This window comes from Natrix helvetica (genome assembly GCF_964273705.1).
Source record: "Natrix helvetica genome assembly, chromosome: 2".
In the NCBI taxonomy this organism is placed as follows: domain Eukaryota; kingdom Metazoa; phylum Chordata; class Lepidosauria; order Squamata; family Natricidae; genus Natrix; species Natrix helvetica.
Window position 1 is genome coordinate 45,848,469 of NC_138552.1, and position 22,440 is coordinate 45,870,908.

The following is a 22,440-nucleotide window of genomic DNA, read 5'->3' on the forward strand; positions in this document are numbered from 1 at the left end:
TTATTTTTCAAAATACCACATAATTTTAATGTATTTTTTTTGAAATAACAGAAACACTCTTCGTACAAAGTTCATAAAGGGTAAGAAGTGTTCATAACACAAAAATAACAATTACAGTTTAATAAAATAGTAATTTTTGATACACATGTAACTTGTTAAGTGATTAAAGTACTTATTCCACTGAGTTTTTTAATCCCTTAAGTCATCACATACTAATTTTTTTTTGTTAACTCTGTTCTCCTGTAGTTTTTTTGAAAACATATTTTTTTTTAAAAAAATCAAAATCTTTGGGTTGCATCCAAATATCTATGCTGTTTTTCTTAAATAATGTTAGATCAAATCAAACATGCCAATTATTTTTTTATATTCTAAAGGCCCAACATTTTGGCTTAATAAACTTACCTATAGGGCTCAGCACCCTGGGCAATAGGCCATTTAGTAAAATGTTTAATAAATATAAGCAGAACCTAATTGCCTTTTTGAAATGTTCTTGCAAGATCTGTGCAATATCATTTTCATTACTTGACAGAGTTTGGATGGCGTTTATATTGGTAACCTTTGGGATTTGGAAAAAAAGAACTTTAGATTTAGTGCAAGTGTTAAATTTGTACAACTCAAAGATCCAAGCATCATTGAAAGTTTTATATCAACTATTGCATAGACCTTGAGGCAATTCAAACACAGTCAAATTAAGTAGCAGTTTGTTTTAACCAAGTTATGGACTGTCTTGAAAAGTCTTCCATAATTTATGCTTTGGGTTCAAAATTAGTCCTATTCCCCTCATATAGCCTATTATTTTAGGAATTTCTAAAAACCCACTCAGGATACAAGAATGGAATATATCACTTCAATTAAAACTTATGCAATGGACTTTCTAAGCGAAGGACCAAATTTACATAGCAACTGACACTATTTGCGTTGTGATGTCTTACACAAAGGACAGTTGCCATTTGCCTCACTTGGGTAAGACAGTCATCAAAGCACATTACGTAAATCGGTGTCAGGCTGTGAAGATGTGATTATTTTTGTGTTTCCTCTCTGCAAGTATTTCTTCAAAATAAAAGATTCGTTTGATTTGGCAGAAAAAAAAGATAAATTTCTCCTTAGGATGTCATTCCCAGAAGCTGGATGAATCCAAACTTGATTTGATATTGTACATGTTTTCCCGCCGTTGTTTGGTGTAAACATTAGCTTCTCCTTTCTGCAGTCGTCGTCTGAAAGCAGCTTTTTGTTGTTTATTTAGTTGGCGTTTTACTTTCTGTTTTATCAGTTCCTGAAATAATAGTTTATCGAAACATTAGTCTTGTTTGCAATGAAATAATGTCAAAATATTACAATCCATCTTATCCTATTTCAACCAAAATAAAATTTCTGGGGAGAATTCAAAATTATTTTCTTTTGATGTCTACAAAAACCTGTAATAGGTTAAAAAATACCAATGTACTTGAGAATAAGCAAGTCATGCAAAGATGTTTTAGATGTGTTTTGAGATTGTCTGGAAGAATACTAGTCCCTCTTGTGGCTATGCCAAGAAATGAATGCCCAGGAAGTACACAAATAGATTAGAAACTATTTTCTGAGACCCGATTCACTAGATAGGATGAAAATTTCCTTTCTTTCAACATTGTAAAAATAATTTAATGAGCACAGCTACAATACATAAATTTTAGTTTGAAAATATGAAAAAGGAGCACCTGGCATTAACAACTATGTGGTGAAATGCTAAGAATGAGTTTTATCTTCAGGTTGAAATCTCCATTTGGTTAAGTAGTTCTCTGGAGCACCAAACATACAGGTTTATAAGACAAAGAAGCGATTCTCACTGACATTGCTCCAAGTTACTTCTCCAAAAGGAGACTGGGACATTATAAAAAAGAAAGTTAAAAATATACAATTAGCACTGATACAAAACATTAGGGATTTATACGGAATGACAAATCAAAACAAATTTATATTTAAGGAAATTCGAAGCCTTTGCATAACGGAGATATCATAAAAAATAAATTTTATGTGTGACATTGGCATGATACAAAGATGGCTTTTTACCACTGGGTCAAATCTATTTCAAGGCAGAGTTTTCAATACTCTGACGGGAAGACTAAAAGAAGGAATCCTAGTAATCATATCCAAGGAAAAGAAGGACGTTCTAGGAACTAGATTATACTCTCTTCTCTCTCCAATTTCCTTTTTCCTTACTCTTTTTTCCTGCAAAATAATACCAGCTCTTTTCTCCCACTTGTTTTGCATCTCAGGATTCTTCAAGGAAAGATCCTGAAGAATACAATGCCGAAGATACAATACTGTTCTTCTTTTAATTACTTTACCATCAGTAATTGGTAAGGAATTTAAAGCATCTAGAAGACAAAGATATTGTTTTTTTGTCCATCTCTTTTGTTTGGGGATTTCTGGATTCCAGGGTGACAATTTTTGGGGCCTTTCAAACCTAACTCTGAAAATCTCTTTGAAAGAAGCGAGAGCGCTCTTTTGTTAAGTAGATTGCTTTCAATCTTGTTGACCACGATATGGGTGGGGAATAGGGGTACACAATGTTCATTTGGTCACCCACCAAAACAAAGGAGCAATTCATACCTCCCCATCTGTGCTAGTTTGGAAAGCTGTGGTCGGAAATTTGTTTAGGCGTGGAAGGGGGGCTAGTAGGGGCCTTTTGCTATTTCTATGCACTACCGAAACCTCAAAACATGTACTGGAATGAACACACATTGTATGTTTGTATAATGTTGTTTAAAAAGGAAGTAAAGCATTAATCCTAAAAAATCCATGGATGCTTTACGTTTTTTTTTTTGCATTCTCCAGATGTAGCCACTTGAAGGCACTATTGCATAAGCAAAGTATAAATCAATAATGCTATGCAAAAGCTGAAACATACATTTATAGAAATACTATGTTTCCCCTAAAATAAGACAGTCTTAATTTATTTTGACCCACGAAATAAGCACTTGGCCTTATTTTCGGGGAGGTCTTATTATTTTTGAGGTGCAGGAGGCAGCGAGCTTGGTCACCTCATGGCTGCTGCTGTGTTGCAATATTTTGGGGGAGGGCTTATTTTAGCGCATGTGCTCAAAAGCCTGTTTGGGATTATTGTCCAGGGAAGTCTTATTTTCAGGGAAACAGGGTACATTTTTCGTATTTGTGGAAATATATTTTACTTTGTTGTGTGCAGTAAGTAGATCACTGTATTTACAAAATTATACTAGAGCAACAGAATATATATATATTAATATAATTTCATCTTAATTCTAATTTAAGGGTAAAAATAACTAGAAGAACTCAATAATCCCATCAACATCTTAAGATTCAAATAGAAGTCATTTTTATTCCATTCCATTCAAAATAAGCATCTTTAAGAGGGTTTTTTTTTTTACAATTTAAAATTAAAGGTAATGGTTTAGATTTTAATTGTCCTTCGATAAAAATCATTTAAAAACAATAAATGATGTTTAAATGATTGAAATTTAAGAATAAAGAAATTGAATATTCTGGATCCACTTAAATTGGTTTTATCCATTAGTTGAAGTTTAAAACCAATTTATTTAATGACAATAGCTGAAAAAATATTTATCAATATAATAATATTAAATTTCTATTTCCTAGTAAAGATCTAAAGCATGTGAAATTATACTGAGCAAATGTTACTGAATCTGCAGTCAGGCTTGGGAGTAGATGATTGGGGAGGGGAGGGGGGGAGAGATCCCGAGACTCATTATGTAAACACTTACAGGAGGAATTGTTGACTGGCTTGTAATGCTCTGTACTGAAGTCATACTAGTGGTTCTTGTCCTGTGCTGATTGACATGAAACAGGCTCTCTTCATCCCTGAAATAAGAAATCTTTTTTAATCACTCACTTTTAATCCACGTTTTGCTAAGCAGCCTTTCCAATGCAAACAAACTGGAACAGTGACATTCACAAAGGCTGTTTCCACAATCCCAATTTCGTTAATGGACATGATGCACTAAGGAATTCACACACAAAACTTGCTGAAGGGATGGAGGTTGCTGTTTGGGTTCCTTTAAAGTAATCTGGTTTATTAAGTAGAGGCAGCCCTCAATTTACAAGCACAATTGAGCCCAAAATTTCTGGGCTTCCCCATTGATTCTGCTTGCCAGGTCACAAAAGAGTATCACGTGACCTTGGGACACAGCAATGGTCATAAATATGAACCAGTTGCCATGCATCTGAATTTTGATAACATGATCATGGGGATGCTGCAAAGGTTGTAATTGTGAAACAATGTCAGAGTAAAAGAACCCATGTTCCTCTATCATGAACTGATCCAATACAAGATGCCATTTAAATGATCAATATATATAAGTGGGAAATCTGCATTTTTAATATTTTTATGTCGGGGTCAATTAAGAAATAGCAAAACAATCTGGTGACTTTGTACCCCGCCAAAGAGTATATTAAAGGTAAGGAAGTTAAAATGAAGCTCATAGTATGGACCAATGTTTGAAAGAAACCATTAAAAATCACTTATCTGCAAGCAATATACTGTATGCTTGAGGATATTGAGAGAGAAGCTCACCTTTTGGAAAGACAAAACAAAGAAACAATACATAGAAAGCTTCTAAATGATTAGTATAGCCCTCTACCTGAAAGGTCTAAATTCCCTGTTCAATGTAGACAGATCAACCAGACCAGAGCATTCATCTTCATATTCTTCGCCAGCAGTATCTTCTCCATGAACCACTTCGTCTTCCAACTGGGTAGATTTTTCAATGTTCTTCTTATCACCAGGAAAATCAATGACAGAACTTTCAGGGTCAGCCTTCTCTTCAGTTATCATCACCTGCCCTTCAATCTGCTGTAAGGCACAGCTTAATCCCTGCAAATCTAAACTGTCCTCATCTTCATCTGTACTATCTCCGTCAGGCCTCTGCAACAAACCTTCTGAAGCTTTTTTAACCTCTTGTATGAAGTTCCCATCAAACATTTGATCTTCGCTGTTACATGAAGCAATCTCTCCTTCTGGATCTTGCCCATCAGAAAATGTTTCAGTTTTAAGAGTCTCATACTCAGGGCAATCCAGGTAAAGTAATTCATCATCTTCCTGCATTTCTTTGGTGTAGCCACTGGCTGAAATTTCAACATCAAGGGAACACTCTTTCCTGGTAATGTTGAAATAAAGTGAAACAAAAATCATTTCGCAAGTAATACTCAAAAATCACATCCCCCCCCCCCCGCACACACAACAAAAACATTGCTTATTTATAATGTACCAGTGCTTTCCAAAAGGAGAGGACGAAAAAAGAATTGTGATCTTCAGATGGAATTCTAGAAATTACTAAAAGAATGATTAGTTGTGTATTGTAATTGGACTCAATCTTTTATTTAAAGAAAAAGGGATGGAGGAAGAGAAGATGAATCTGTGTTAGATAATGATTATAAAGAAAAACAGAGGGAGATTTCCATTTAGATCAACAAAAAGTCTGAATATAAGTAAAAATGATAGTAGGAACTGGAAGCAAATGGGAACAGTGGCTTCCCTTCATAATACAGTAAGAAAAACGTTACTGAGGTCTATTTATACAAAAGAGAATGGTTGTTTGGACGTATTGCTTTCTAAGAAGAATTTGATCCATAGTTATCAATTTTAATAACATGCCCAAAATAAACATCTTGAAACCCCAGAACATACTGTAGATTAATGAAAGGAATAGATTAATAACATCCATTTATTACAAAATAGCTACTCTGAACCCTGTGTTGTCAATCTCCTACATCAGGGGTGTCAAACCCGTGTCTTCACGTGACTTCTTGTGACTTTTTCCTCCTTTGTTAAATTGGGTGTGGCCAGGGCGTGATGCATCTGGCCTGCAAATTTGACAGCCCTACCCTACATGATTAATTAAAAAATCACATTTGTATGTGAAGTACAATACATGATTTGAGTTCTTAGCAGATATACCTACAAGTGAAATCTCAATGTGTACTGTATATTCAGTACTATGGAAGAAGACTAAAAAGAATGAAATACATGTTCATGTATTAATATGCCATACAGCTTACCTAACATCCTTGAAAGTTGGATAGAGTTCACTTTCATAGTTGAAGCGTTTCATGAAGAAATCATGGATACATTTCACATCTCTGTCAAAATACCTGAATTAAAATATTATTAGAAGATTCTCATTTATTTCTGGCCACAATCTATAAGACTCTTCATGGCTTAATTAGAATAAAAGAATTAAAATATCCATGGTACAAACTTTACAATAAGAACAATTAAAAACCAATAATCAAGCTCAAGAATGAAAACACAAATTCAAGATGGCGTTATTAAATTAGGAAAAAGCTCTTGGAAACTTTTCTATCACAAATTCACATTAATCTTTAAAGTATCAAATTACAAGTAATTATTCCAACTTTCCTAGAATACATAATTTTACATAGTGATTGATGCATAAAGCCCTTTGGTTTTAATTTATGATTCTAAATAAGCTATCAGTTGGAATTTAGTGTTATGCGAACAAGCCATTATTATTCAGCAAAGCTGAGTTGCAATGCAAGATTTAGTTGAAATTTAAACCAAGGCAACTTTGTTGAGCCACATAGATTATTTACATGAAGAAGTTACTCACCATTCAGCATTTGGGTGAGAAGTTGATACCATCTGTGGGAAGTCAATCATTGTAACCTGGTCTTTATTATCTAACATGAGATTGAATTCATTAAAGTCACCATGGATCAAGCCATGGTTGGCAAGTTTTACAATTAATTCCATTAACTCATTATAAAGGGAGGCAGGGTCTTCAAGATGACGCACTTGACACCTACATAAAAAAATTAAAAAGATAAAAGCTTCATTTAGCTATATAGGAAAAACAATATCAGATTAGACGCACTAGAATACAATTGGCTGAAGAGAAAAAAATGTCACTAGAACAACAAAGAAAAGCAGAAAAAATGATAAACTTAGACAAAATAAGCATTGGTAGTTTCTCTGCCATGTCAACTCAGCTGCAATAAGCCCTACAGATACCAGCCACCCAGCTATAAATGTTAAATGTGCAAGTGTTTGTGTGTGTGTGTGTGTACATTTTTTTTAAAATTAAAAACAACCTATCAGAAAAAATACGTTTCTCAAACTTACTCACTTCTAATGTAAGCCAATTATAAAGTGTGTGGTAATGAGTCATTTATGCCAATACTATCTAGTTGGGAGACCTAGTTGTATAACTGTTTACATTAAATGGGGACAGTTCACATGTAATTGAAGTGAAATGTTTTGGATTTTGGCTTATTCCTTCTGAAATGCATCCTGAACACAATAACTATTTCTGTGGGTTTTTTTTCCAAATAGCAGTGACTAGCAGCTTATCAGTTTACCACACTGGAAGTGAAGGAGCCTTAATAGGTCTGTGCCAGGCAAGCACTGATACTTACAGTGGGTAGCCATTGACAAGTTCCATTACTACTGCATGTCTGTTGTAGTCATATGGTTTTGGAACAGGAAACTGTCGGTCATACAAAGCCTGGTCAAGGAGGAAATAAGAACCAAAGAAATACACACAGACAACATGAGTAAATACATTTCCTTCTGAAGAGCAAATAATTATTCTAATCTATTACATTAACTTTGGTGAATAGCCGAAACACATTTGTACAAATTATGCACTAATATAGGAGTGGCAGTGTGCTATCAGGCCAAAGATCCCTCTCATTTCGTAAGGTGACCACTCAAAAAACATCAACTGGAGGAAATGTCTGGACTTATCTTTCAACAAATGACACTAAAATATATACTGGTGGATAAGCTAATCATTTTAAATGCCAAAATACGCCCCTAAAATTGAGTTTGGCTCATCTGGGAATGACCTTATAAAATAATATATTTGGCAAAACAGCCATGTATGCTATATACAGTCACAGAGAAGTCCATTCACAATTTTTGCCCCAAACAAAAATAGCATGAAAAATGCAGGTTAGCTTATGTGTGGCAACAATATTTTTCATCGTATTTTGATTAAAAATTCAAGGATCAACTTATCAGTGGATGGGCTTATCTGCTAGCATATACACTATTTTTAAATATGGTATACCCATTTAATGTGAGTCCCTTGGATTGCAAAGTCATCAACTGGTCAGTCCTAGAAGAGATCAACTCTGACTGCTCTTTAGAAGGCCACATCCTGAAGATGAAACTCAAATACTTTGGCCACCTGGAAAAGAGCCTAATGCTAGAAAAGATTGAGGGCAAAAGAAGAAGAGGATGACAGAGAATGAGATGGCTGGTTGGAGTCACCGAAGGAGTAGGCGTGAACTTAAATGGATTCCAGAGGATTGTAGAGGACAGGAAGGCCTGGAGGAACGTTGTCCATGGGGTCACGATGGGTCAGACACGACTTCGCAACTAACAATCCATTTAAACATAGTAATTGGCAGCCATTACTAGTTATAACATCCATACAATAGTTTGTCTGATCCCTTTTCAAAGATGTCCACCACAATCCTGTGATAGCAAATATCTAAGTTGGGTTTTTTTGCATGTCTAATTTTCCTGATTTGAATGAATTCACGATCTATGGCTATATCATATAAGAAAATTGTTTATTCATATCCCAAAATGCTATAAACCAATTATTTTTTATTTGTGTCTCTTACGGCATATGCTCCAATATCTATCTTGTTTTGGTTGCATTCTATGCATCTTTCTCTTTACAGCATTCTTTATAGAAATGAAAAAGGGCAGAATGCAGTAAAGGATTTCCAGATTTAGTTTCTATGAATGTTATGGAAATTCTAATTTGTCAGCCGTATTTAGTAGCCATTATTATAAAATTTAATTATTACTTTGCTACCAGATAGTGGTAAAATCTATTTTTTTTTGCTTTTATTTAATAAAAGAACAAAAACAAAATAATAGTAAAAGAAAAAAAATAAGGGAAAGATAAAAACAATATAACAACTTATTGGTAAATCTATTTTGTGAATCACAATCATGGATGAGCTAAATGAACTCAAAATAATAAACTCGTGATGATTCTTACAAGACTTATCAGGAGCATATTAGAAAAATATTTAAAAAAACCCTGGGCATTCCAAATCAAATCCATCATTTTAATGTGTGAAAAGGAAATTACAGGAAGGCAACCGAGCCTTGGATGTATCTTATTCTCAATTACACCTACCCTGGGTCATCAATCAGGGATATATAATAGTACCTTCATATAGGCAAATTCTTTCATTGCAGCCAGACGCGAGAGGTAGAGCCATGACATCTTGTGTCTGTGTTTGTGGTAATCACGTTTGTTTTTCAAGTTCCGAAAGGAGGTCCTCCCAAGCCTATGCAGTTTTAATGCAAGTTGCTCTTCTTTTTCATTTGCAACAATGTAAATATCTTTAAAACAAAATTTCATTCATACATATTCACACTATCCCTAAGCAGATAGTTTCAACAGTCAGCAACTTTTTTTTTTTGGGGGGGGGGGGGGAGAATTTACAAAGAAAGGTTATGATAACTTTCCCAACTTCTCCTCTTGCCAATTAAATTAGTGTTTAAAATACCTGATTCTTTTCCAACACCCATTTGGTTTCCAACAGAACAGATCACATCTCGGGAAGTCAGTGTTTTCAAGGCAAGGTAATCATACCCTCCATTAGTTAATCGATAACCTTGGACAGCTGAAAAATTAAAATATGACAACAGTGTGCGTATGTTAATAACTTAGTATGATTATATTTCTGATGATATAACCCTGCCATTATATTGAACTATAATTCCTAACATTTATTTATTTTATTTATTTGATTTGATTTCTAGACCGCCCCCTCTCCCCGAAGGGACTCGGGGCGGTGTACAGGTACCAAATTAAAAACCTTACAAATAATCATAAACATAGTTAAAAGCGAATTAAACTTTAAACCCCTGTACAAATTTATAAAAATTAAAAACTTAGCCTAAGACCAAAATTTAAAAATACAGACTGAGGTGGGAGAGCTGGAATTAGGCCAAGCCGGCTAGATTAAACAGGTGGGTTTTGAGCTTCTTACGGAAGGAGCGGAGGTCCGTGGTTGTTCTAATATCAGGGGGAAGGTCATTCCAGAGGATCGGGCCCATCACAGAGAAGGCCCTTCTCCTGGGCGTCGCCCGCTGGCACAGCCTAGTGGACGGCACCCGGAGGAGTCCCTCTCTGTGTGAGCGAATAGGCCGAAGGGATGTGCCTATCATCCTGTTGTTTCTGCTTGATGAATACAACCTGGAAGGAATGACATGCTCCAGGTCATAGCTATAAGACACTGTCAACCTGTAGACGCTTGCAGGCATATAGTCTTTGTAAATGGGCTTATCCTGTGGAACAGGATCCATTGATGTGACTCTTTTTGTACAACTGTGAAAAGTTGGCTTCCCAGGAAACCTATGGATTTTCTCCATGGTATTTATTGTAATGAGTTGGCCATCTTTCTGGACATGTAGTATATATTATGTCAGTTTCTTTTTCTTTTTATTAGTTCCATGGTATAATCTATTATTTCTAATTGGAATTTGTAAGCTGCTTAGACTTACTCTAGCACTGAGACGACATTCAAAGAAATAAACACATCAACAGTAATGTTGACTATGAAGGCCTTGATATTTTCTGAGCTTGGTTGCACCAACCAAGTTGACTGCGATAGCCAACCTCAGATAGAACAAACTGCACAGTTCAAACCCAAGCAACATATATTTTCTTTTATTGAATGTGTTGGGCACTGTAGCCCAAGGTAATGTTAGGACAAAAAGTTGGGAAAAACCATTTTAAATCACTAAAAGGAATCAAAATAGTTTATCTTGGAACAACCTCTTATAATTATTTATTCAATTCGAAATAAACCTTGCATATACTAAGGTACAGCACAAGCTCTGCACTTAAGTATGAAGGGGACTGAATGTAGCCAAAATGATGATAAGTCCTCTGTTTTCTATTATTTATATAATTTGAAACATGATACTAATACAAAGTATTACTACATTAATACAAAATTTAACCTTTGTTGGTGGATATACAGGTGCACAGAAAAATAAAAACATTTGTACTTACTTTTAGTTCGTTCATAAGCTATAAGTCTGTGTTTTGTTAATTCCTTCAGAATTTTATTACAACCCCCGTGTTTAAGACTGGCAATGGAGGCAATCAAACTGGGAGGGACTATTTCATGATTCTTCATGCCCATTTCTACCTATAATAACAAAAAGAAAAAATAATAAATACAAGGTATTATGATAAGCCCAACTCTTTCCTACTCTTTTAAATGTATTTTAAATGTACTAATGTCTATTTTGAATGCATGTATTTCCCTTAACATTGATAATCTGATAAAATATAGATCATTGAAATGGCATTCTCAAGGCAAATGAATGATAGAACAAATTCTTGGCAGGCCTTAATTCGAGTCCAGATTAATCCCAACCTTCCAGAATCTGGAAGAGTAATCTATTTCTATCTGGGGTGGGGGCGCCCCCCCTGCTTTCTATCATCTTTCCAAATGTCAGACATAACTTGGTAAACTCACAAGATTCACTTTTCTCGCCATGTACATGCATGCATCCGAATGTGTCATATATGTAGGTATATGCATATTTAATTTTGTATTTATTTATTTATTCTGTCATGGTTATGTAGTGTATATTAGAGGTGATGACCCTTTCAGAGCTGTATACAATAAATTTTCATTTTAATGTATGCCGATTAGTGTACAATATAATAAAGTTATCTACTTTAAAAAAAGGAGGCTCATCTGTAAACAGATGTGGAAGCCCCAGGTGTCCCTGAAGCCCCAGCAATTCCAGTCAGCATGCCTAAAAGGGAAGGGTTCTGGAAGTTTAAGAACATCTGGAAGGTCTCCGGTCTCAGCCCTTTTACCCGGAGCCAACCTAAATCTCTTGCAGGGGAGACACGTGGCCGTCCCGACCAATTCAGCTCTCAAACTTCGAATCGAATCCGCCAACCCAGACTTACCGCAGTGAGGACCCTAAAATGATCCCGAGAAAGGTATCGGAGTAAAACTACGTTCAATTTCCCCATGGCGTCGTCCGGATATTCGCCGGCAGGCCAAAGAGAAGCAACGCTTCAATTTCGCCCAAGCTTGTTTCTTTTATTTGGGATACGCATGCGCGCTCCTCTTCCTGTCCGTCTAATGCGCACGCGCCAAAATGCACACGCCTCCTCCTCCTCCTCCTCCTCTCCGCATTGAGGGCTATTTAGAGGCCGTTCTTTCTTTCGGATCCTGGCAGCTGTGTAAACGCTCCAGTGAAACGTTCCTCGGTGTTTGTAGCAAACCAATATAATCTTTGGGTCGCGATGCGAAGAATTAGCATATTGGTAGGGAAATGTTGCCCTCTCAATAAGAAATCTTGGGTTTCTTCAGATTTGAGGGTTCTTGTCGTAGCCATCTGACAGGGTCCGTTGCCGGGGAAACGCGTCGCGCGCGAGAGGAAGCCCTGGAAAGAAGGGTCGCCCCCTGCGGCTCCCCTGAGCATCATGAACAGCCGAAGTGGTGAGCGGCCGGTTCCTTTGCCTCGGACAGCAACCAAGGTAACGGCTGCATGATGATGGTGCCCTTCTCTCCTCCGTTGCTTCCAGACGGTGGGGTGGCAGATGATGGAGTAGATTCCGTTGGAGCGCTTCAGTTGCTGTGCCATCGTCCTTCCCTCCCTCTTCTGTCCCGTGTTCATCAGCACGTGTGAACTGTGCTCGGAGAGAAGGGATGGTGGTGGAAACGTTTAGGGAAAAGTTGAAGCCGAGGGGTGTTTTTAAGGACTTTAAAAAACATTAAAATCTGAAAAGATGCATCTGGGCCAAGGGATAGGGGCTGGTTCCGTTGAGCCTCTCTGAAAAATCGAAATAAGAATATAAGAAGAAAAGTTCTGCCCGGATGCGGATTTTTTTTTACCACTTCTGAGAATAGGGTCTCCCCCCCCCCCCCATTTGGTTCCCTCCAGATACTGGGTGATGCTTCAATTCCCATGATTCCCATCTGCAATTTTCAGCTATGCGTTTGGGGGATTTATGACAGTTCTTTTTTTTTTATTTTAAAAATACATTTTATTAAACATATTTCAACATTAAAAACAACAAAAACATATAGTTCCACTCATTACAGCGTTTCCGTATCGATGTCACTTATATTAACATAGTTACTAATTATGTAGATTACTGTACTATCTATTATATATTCATTTAAATTATACCAATATTTACAAATATATACATTTCTCTCTCTTTTTGATATACATCTTACATATTCCTTACACAGTAGCTTTATATCTATCTTCCAGCCAAATCTACCATATATTCCAGATCTTATAATATTCTGATTCTCCTCTATCCTGTAACTCCATGGTTAACCTATCCATCTCTGCACATTCAAATACCTTTCTTATTATCATTTGATCAGAAAGGGTGTTGTTCTGTTTCCAATTTTGAGCAAAGATTATTCTAGCTGTGGTTAGTATGCAGTATTATGATTTTTTTTACATGTTTCCCCTTAATATGCCCAATAAGAATACTTCCAGTTTCAGTCTATCTTTTGTCCTGTAATCTCTTCTAACCATTTCTTTACTTTGAGCCAGTACTTCCTAACTTTAGGGCATGACCACCACATATGTTAGAAAGTTCCTTGTTTATAACTGCATCTCCAACATTCAGGCAAATGCTTTGGAAACATTTTGGCCAATCTCGCTGGGGGTAAATGCAAACGATAAAACAAATTTTCTTTATAGGCTGCTGACATGGTCAACTTGTAGTTTTTCTCCCATAATTTTCCAATGTTCGAATTCGATACTATAACCAAATTTTTGGGCCCAACTTTTCATTGTCTCTTTCACTGTTTTTTCCTCCATTTTAAATTCTAAGAAATAATTGTATGCTTTGGTAAACATTCCCCCCCTCCCTGCCCCTCCCTGCCCCCCCCAATCCCCTGTAGTATTTTTTTCTAATTCCTGTTGTTCTCTGTAGAAGCCAAATTATTCTGAAAATTTTTTATATCTTGTCCTAATTTGTAAACAAATTGGCTCTTTAATTCTTGGTCAGATTTTAATATCCCTTGTTCATCCAATAAATCTTTGTATCTCATTGCCTTAGTTACATCTAATACATTAGGGCAGGGGTTCCCAAACTTTTTCAGTCCACCCCCCCCCCCCTTGGTGCTACAAACTGATCCTCAGTGCCCCCCCACCCAGTGGTGGAATTCAATTTTTTTTACTACCGGTTTTGTGGGCGTGACATGGTGGGCATGGCTGGGGGGGTCATGTGACTGGGCGGTTTGCACGATGGAAGGAAGATAGTAACAGTAAAATTCAAAACTGTAACAATTAATTGCACATTTTTTCAAAATCCAATTTAAAAACCTTTTTAGTTAATGTTAAATATTGTTGAATATGATCCAGTGATACCAGGTTTTCAAAGTCATTTATCAAGAACCTTAGTAACTAGTAACTTAGTAAACTCAGTAAAATTTAGTAACAACTTCACTGTTCTTAGTAGATGATAATTCCTGTGTAGATAATTGAAAGAAGTAATCTCAGTAAGGTATTATCACAAAGCGCAAAACTGCAACAGATATCATTAAGATATCACAAACTTACACAAAAAGATGTTCTTGTAAGAAACCCAAAATGGATAATAAACACTTTTGTCTTTTATCTAAAGTTTTTCATCTTTAGATCAATGACCTTAATTATTCTTTCTCTCCCTCACAAACATACACATATACAAGTGGTGGGTTTCAAATTTTTTTAGAACCTATTCTGTAGGTGTGGCCTATTTTGTGGGCATGGCTTAGCAGTCATGTGACCGGGTGGGAGTGGCGAACTTGTAAAATGTGGTGAAACTCATTTAACAATGCTCTTGCTTAGCAACCAACATTTTGGGCTCAATTGTGATCATAAGTTCTCTTACTTTTTCTTTTTTTTTCTTCCTTCCTTCTTTCTTCTTATATCTCTCTTTCCCTCTTTCTTTCTTTCTTTCTTTCTTTCTTTCTTTCTTTCTTTCCTTCCTTCCTTCCTTCCTTCCTTCCTTTTTCTTCCTTCCTTCCGTCCATTCTTTCTTTCTTATATGTCTCTCTCTCTTTCTTTTCTTCCTTTCTCTTCCTTCCTTCCTTTGTTCCTTCTTTCTTTGTCTCTCTTTCTCTCTTTGTCTCTCTCTTTTTTCTTTCTCTCCCTCTTCCTTCCTTTTATTCTCTCTTTCTCTTTCTTCCTCTTCCTCTTCCTCTCTCTCTCTCTCTCTCTCTCTCTCTCTCTCACCCACTCTCTCTCCGACACACACATACCTTCCAGTTGGTGAAAATTTCTGTTTTGCCAACTGGGAAGCTGGCAAAGAAGCCTTGTTTTCCCTGCCACCTGCAGCTCTTGGAGGAAGGATAAGGGAAGCGAGCTCCAGGTCTCATCTCTGCCTCCTTCCTCAAGAGCTGGCTTCAGGGACAGCCAGCCTCTCCCGTCACTGCACCCTTCACTTGTCTTTCACCCGGAGGCTCTGCTAGCAGGGTGCCTGCCATTTCACCTCCCGAGAGAAGCTCGGGAGAGACATGCAAATGGCCGCAACTCGATGCTCCTGAGGAGGCTGCTGGACATCAGGGGTGGCAGTGGCGCCCACTGCTGCTCTTCTGCTACTACTGATAATGCAGGCTTCTTGGAGAGCATTAAGTTGCAGGCACACCGATTCCAGCAGCTATGTTTTCCCTTGAAATTTGCTGTCCCAGCAACCCGAAGGGACATTCTCCCAGTGGCATCTCAGCCAATCCCACCCTTAGCCACGAGGGAGTGAGAACGGCTGGGCGCAGTTTGGCACCTCCCGGCTCCCTTCAGATCATCGAGGGGCCTCGCGCACCTGCTTGCTCACATGGCCTGCGTGCGTCCAGCAGAAATGGGAAGCGAGGGGATCTTAATGTAATAGGAAGGGGGAGGCTGGAGCGGGAGGTTAAATAAACAAATTTGGCTTCGCTTCCATGCGCGGCAAGAGAGAAAGGTGCCTGAGATGCCACTGGGAGAAAATCCCCTTCGGGTTGTCCCCTTAGTGCCCCTCTACCGCCCCCCCTTGTCTCTTAGCACCCCCCTGCCACCCCGCTTGCCTCTTAGCGCCCCCCTAAGTCATCCCACCGCCCCCCAGAGGCGTACCACCCACTTTGGGAACTACTGCATTAGGGTATACCATTGCGTCCACAATTGAAAGCCAAAATGGGATTTTCATATAATGATTTTTCTTAATTTTCTTCCAGAGATATAATAGAGCATCTCTTACTAAGTGTCTCTGGAAATATGAGTGTGTTTTGTTTTTTCCCACCCAAATAAATGCATGCCAGCCAAGTTGAAGGTCATGACCGTCTATTGTTAGTATTCTTTTATTATTTAGGTTTATTCAATCTTTAAGTCAAGTCACGGCTGCCACATGGAAATAAATTTCCCAATCTGGGAGGGAATTTATGACAGTTCTTGGGGTATCTAAAGCCCATCAGGTTAAGTGGTGCATATTAAAATGTTCTATAATCTGGATCAATTAAAGTGCCTTTCAGGTATGGGTTTTCTCTACCGGGGTGTGCGAGAAGCAAATGTCATAGACATGTTTGTAACTATTTATATTGGTACCCAAGGACATAAGAATGGCACTTAGGTTATGATTCCAAGCATGTTTTCTTTTTTACAACATTGTGGTTTGGTACAGTTACTGGTGTTTTTAGCAGGAATGTACAGTAGTGCCTATATATCTTCAAAGACAGGCTTAGAGTCCACCTTTCTTGTACTCCAGCAGATTTTTTTGTTGGCATGGGTTGCAGATGTTGTAAAATAAAATAAACATTCTATGTGATACAAGGGATTCACATATTAAAATATTAACTATATTGCCTGTACTTGAAGATTTTCAGGTTTTTTACCTTATTTTTCGGATATAAGACACACATTTTTTCCTCAAAAAGGAGGCTGAAAATCTCGGTGCGTCTTATACACCAAATACAGCATTTTTTCCTCCCGAAGCCCCGCCCCTTCATCAAAATGGCCGCGCATACCCTTATGGAGGCTTTCAAAGACCTCCTTTGGATTGGGAAGGGCAGAAATGAGCGAAAAACGGGCCCTTTTTTGCACCCCCAGCCGCACTTTATAAGCCTCCATAAAGCTATGCATCCATTTTTTTTGACAAAAAACGGGCCCGTTGTTGTGAAAAGGGGGCGGTTTTTACTCGTTTCTGGCCCCTCCCGGAGCACTCTGCAAGCCTCCTTCCAAGGCTATTCATGGCTTTTTAAAAAAAAAAAAAAAAAATTGGCCCGTTTTTGGGAGGTTTGCAGAGTGCAAAAACTTTTTTTCCCTTTTGTAAAGCTCTTTAACTGATTGATGAGAATTACATTGATCAAGTGCTGTGCCAGCAGAAACACCTACCTTTCTACTGTAATTCTCTTTATCCCTCTACCTACCTACCTACCTACCTACACACACACACTCTCTCTCCCTACCTACCTACTGTATTTCTCTTATCTCTCTATCTCTATTTCTCTCTCTCTATCCCTTTACCTACCTACTCTCTCTCCCTATCTATCTACTGTATTTCTCTCTCTCTGTCTCTCTCTCCCCCTCTACCTACCTACACACACACACACTTTCTCTCCCCTTACCTACCTACTGTCTCTCTCTCTCTTTCTCCCTTTACCTACCTACCTACCTACCTACCTACCTACCTACCTACCTACCTACTCTCTGCCTACCTATCTACCGTATTTTTGTCTCTCTCTATTTCTCTCTCTATCCCTCTACCTACCTACTCTCTCTCTCTATCCCTTTATCTACCTACTTACCTAACTACTCTCTAACTACGGTATGTGCGCGCGCGCGCTGTGTATAATTATATTACTTGTATAATGTATATAGTTAATTATTAACTATATACATGCATACGGATACACACATATATAATGTACACATATCCATACATACACATACTGTGCACATATACTGTACATAGTCAGGTGGCAAGCATACCTAATATGCCTGGTTCCTATTTTTCCCATAAATTCTCTGAAGTAGGTTGGGCTGAGACAGAGAGTGATTGGTTCAGTCACCTACCCAGTTTTCAAGCTTAGGAGAGGTCCAATACTTAGTCTCCTAGTTTCTAAACCACCATCTTAACTAATGATCAAATGAAATCTACATGCCTGAATCTTAGGTCCATTTAATCTGCATCTAAATTTATAGTAGAAAAAACAGTCTTGCCTGGTGCTGGTTGTAATCCATCTATTATGTAAAATTCTGATGAACAAACTAAATCTTTTTTTAAATATAGCTTATTTTCTGACCGTATGCTGTCTAGGTCCTAGCTTGCTTGCTTGCTTATTTACTTACTTATCCATCCATCCATCCATCCATCCATCCATCCATCCATCTATCTTCCCAATAAGGCAAATTTGGATGGCTTACAGATTGTAACCTTAACTAGAATATTTGACAGAAATAATTCATAGACTTCCAAAATTTGTACTTTAGAATATCCTGAACTTTTCTATATTGGATTAGACAACATATTTTGTTCCAATATTATCCATTCAGTGAGTCCATGTGTAGAATTTACATTTATGTTGCTTTATTTATGTTGGCAGTATAAAAAAAAACACCCCTCCTTAGCAACTTAACAGTGTTATTCATTCCTGAAAGCAATCTTTGCCCTTATATGAGTAAGCAAGATTTGTGGCATTTATTGTACTGATGGGTCCTTGATATTTTATCAACTTTCTAAATGTGCTTCTAAAAGTCAGAATTCCATATAAATGCAAAATGTTCTATCTAAAATACTTCGTCATAGGTTTGCTTTTCTTATATTTTGTAGGAAAAAACTAATGCAGTACACTTATAATTATATGTTTTTTTTAAAAAAATCAATTGACCTATTTCCTGTTGAAAGAAACTGGTGTTTGGAAAAAATAATACACTCAAGTACTTTGTGTTATCTTCATTTTTTAGGAAAGAAGAATTAGTCATTTTACAATTTTCTCAGTATTAATAAAAGTTTTTTATGCCTCTAGAGGGCAGCACATTACTTTTCTATAAAACATGATGCTAACAGACAAGCTTGCTCTGGGATTTTGTTAGAAGAAATATTTTTTTAAAATACTGCAGGTTCAAATAAAATGCTTTTAAAAAATAATCAAATGAGGTTACTACTGGGAAAAATGCTTTAAATTGACTAATTAAATATACACTAAAGTGTATTTGGCTTTGTAAAACAATTTGTGTATATTGACATACAATTATTGTTGTGAGTTTCTTCCTATGATTATTGGAGCATTCCTGTCCTGCCTTCACTTTTTGATGGGCTTTGGATAGTGGATTTGAAGCTTGAGCATTTACATCCTGATGCAGGCTCGTACAGTTGGGAATCCTCTCCATTCGTGATGAAACATTTCAGGTTTAATATATCTATTTTTACAGGTTCTCCTTACTATTGGAACTATAAAGATGAAAAGTTTATAAAAGAATAAATAATAAAGAAGCAAGTATAAAAAATAACCCTTGCAATAGCAGGAAAAAATAAGAATTTTTGAATATTCTTCTATTTAACAGTTTTTTTCTTGTTCTTTATCAAGTTATATATACTTTACTCTCTGGGCCCTTGTTTTGGTTATTCCAGCATATATTAAAGCAGTGTATTTTTGTTCTCAGATTACATGGATGCTTTGGATATTGCTTGAGCTATTCTATGCAGAAAACTAAGGCCTTGTTATCAATTTCTTTGCAATGAATTGACATATCTGTGAGTCTTGCTAAAATCAGTGGCACTTGTGTTCACTTTTATAAATGTTCAGCAGATTAAAAAATGTCAGCACAAAACCACTCATTTATGTCTTCTAAATTATACTAATAGAGGTCCTTATGAAATTTGAACATAGTTTCAAAGAAAAATGGAATAGTAGACTTGATTCTTGCCATATCAGAGAAAATTCATTTCCTGCTAAAATGTATTGCTTACACTTGAAACCTTTAAAAGCTTTTGGAGATTGGACAAGCTGGTTTGACTTGCTATGTTTCTGAAAAGGTGCATACATTAGAATAATATTACATACATCTTTGTTTGCTTACCAAGAATCATTGCAACTGCTCTCTATGCCATAGTTTTTCAAATTAGAATTGAGTCATATAAACAATTGCAAATTGGTCATGAAAATGTGAAATGTTTTGGAATTTTTACTTTTATCTGTAGTTAACTAGGGCTTCATTTCTTGACTTGAGAAATATCAAATTACCTTTTATTTTGGGCCTGTGATATTGGTGAAAGAAATATTTTTATTTTCTTATTTTTGTTGTAAAGTAACAAATTTGAAATGTTTGTTGAAATCAATGTATTCATTGATTTTTCTTTGTGAGGAATTCAGGCTGAAAACTGAGCAATATTTTAAATAAATATAGCTAGTTCTTGATTTATGACATATAATAGAATTGCAAATTGATAGTGAAAATGTGAAATGTTTTGGGATTTTTTTATTTTTATCCTTAGTTAACTAGAGCTTAATTTCTTGACTTAAGAAATATAAAATTACATTTTATTTTGTGCCCCAAGAAATCATTGCAAAGACACCAAATGGAATATATCTTGATGCAGCTAGAAATAAAGAAAGGTTTCCCCTGTATATATATCTTTATGTTTACTCACTACTAAACACATTTTAACCATTGGTCAGATAAATAGGGTGTAACTATGGCATTTCAGAAAAAAAAACTTTTTTTGTGCATTTTAAGCAGTTATTATATGCATTCTGTATAATGGACATATATACCTTAATGAGCTTGTGGTGGCACAGTGGTTAGAATGCAGTATCACAGGCTAATTCTGCCCACAGCCAGGAATTTGAACCTGACTGGTTAAATTCAAAGTTTGACTCAGCCTTCCATCCTTTCAAGGTCGATAAAATGAGGACCCAGATTGTTTTGGGCAATACGTTGACGTTTGTAAACTGCTCAGAGCACATTGTAAAGCACTATGAAATGGTATATAAATCTAAAGGGCTATTGCTATTACTAAGTGCTTAATTGATGCAGTGTGGTAACAATCTTTGCATATTTCTTAAAGATCTTATAAGGAGAAATAAGAAAACACTTAGTTATAAGCAGGGGTGGGTTCCAGCTTCTTTTACTGCCGGTTTGCTCAGGGACGCGCTTGATGCACGTTTGATGCACACAGGCGCAGTAGTAAAAAAAATGTTTCTGTGCATGTGCAGAAGCAAAATACAAGATGGTGGATAGAACCGGTTCGGGGGCCTGGCAGGCGTGCATGTGCAGTAGTAAAAAAATTGCTTCTGTGCATGTGCAGAAGCAAAAAACAAGATGGTGGATAGAACCAGTTCAGGGGCGTGGCAGGCCAAGTTACTACCTACTCAGCCGAACCGGTCCAAACCGGTAGGAATCCACCTCTGGTTATAAGCAGTTCCTTTTAATTTGAGGCATTTTCCCCCCAAGATGGCAGTGCGCTTAGACGCTGCAGCTTTGAGCTCCTAGTGTCACAGTGGTGTTAGGCAAAAACTAGTCTACACCTGCAGGGAGTTACTAAAGATTGGATCTTCTAGTCGACTAGATATTACCAGTGACTTCCAGCAGTCTCATAATATACCGAGTGTCATAGTATGATTGCTAGACTCTCCATGGATCGTTGTTGGGCCTAGGAGGCGGCGAAGAGAGTAAAGAGAGTGAAAGCAGAAGCGGGGATGCAGAGCTGGTGTGCTAGTTCGGTTACGGAAGCAGCCTCACAGACCAGCATTACCAAGCATTTTTCTAACCAACTCTAGATCCTTTGCTAACAAAACTGATGGACTAGAGCTATGGATGGCAGCTAATAAGCTCATTCGCGACTCCTGTGTGATGATCATCACAGAGACCTGACTTCATCCACTTGTACCGGATGCGTCAGTGGAGCTAACTAACCGCACCACACACTGCTTTGACAGAAACAGCAACTCTGGTAAAAGCAAAGGTGGAGGACTTTGTATTTGCACACATAATAACTGATGTACTAACAGTAGAGTTGCTTATGCACACTGTTCTGCAGATGTGGAATTCTTAACTGTCATTTGTCAGCCATTTTATTTACCTAGAGAGATTTCTATTATAGTTATCACTGCTGTCTATATTCCACCTGATGCAAATGTTAGCACAGCGCTCTCTAAGTTACATGATGTTATCGAGAGGCAGCAGCAAACGTACCCTAAGGGTGCTTTTGTCGTGGCTGGGGATTTTAAACAAGCCGGTCTAAAGTCTGTTCTCCCTAAGTTTATGCAGTATGTGCAGTATACCACCAGAGGTAAAAATACTCTAGACCATATGTACTCAAACTTAAGACAGGCATGTCACGATGTTAAAAAGTTTGCTAGGCCTGAACTGCCTAAACTGACATTCAAGAGTTAAACTAAGAAAGCTTTATTGCGCAGGTCATAAAACAAAATGTTATCTGAAAGTGATTTATTGCGCACGCG

General features: G+C 37.1%; 2 protein-coding genes across 2 annotated transcripts in view; one reads left to right on the forward strand and one right to left on the reverse strand.

Moving 5' to 3' along the window:
• RIOK2 (RIO kinase 2) lies at nucleotides 1–12,134 on the reverse strand. Its single transcript, XM_081940266.1, has 10 exons — nucleotides 11,961–12,134; nucleotides 11,043–11,181; nucleotides 9,529–9,645; nucleotides 9,186–9,361; nucleotides 7,408–7,496; nucleotides 6,603–6,794; nucleotides 6,031–6,123; nucleotides 4,614–5,129; nucleotides 3,738–3,834; nucleotides 1–1,273 (listed from the first exon to the last, which is right to left on the reverse strand). The coding sequence occupies exons 1-10, from the start codon at nucleotides 12,024–12,026 to the stop codon at nucleotides 1,112–1,114; spliced, it is 1,647 nt and encodes a 548-aa protein (XP_081796392.1). The 5' UTR covers nucleotides 12,027–12,134; the 3' UTR covers nucleotides 1–1,111.
• Nucleotides 12,135–12,213: 79 nt separating this feature from the next.
• LOC309387348 (uncharacterized protein) overlaps nucleotides 12,214–22,440 on the forward strand; it is a gene marked incomplete at its 3' end in the record, with an annotated part of 50,473 nt that continues 40,246 nt past the window's right edge. The window contains exon 1 of the mRNA XM_081943821.1: nucleotides 12,214–12,536. Coding sequence (XP_081799947.1) covers nucleotides 12,483–12,536 — 54 coding nt within the window. The 5' untranslated portion in view covers nucleotides 12,214–12,482. The remainder of the gene's footprint in view (nucleotides 12,537–22,440) is intronic.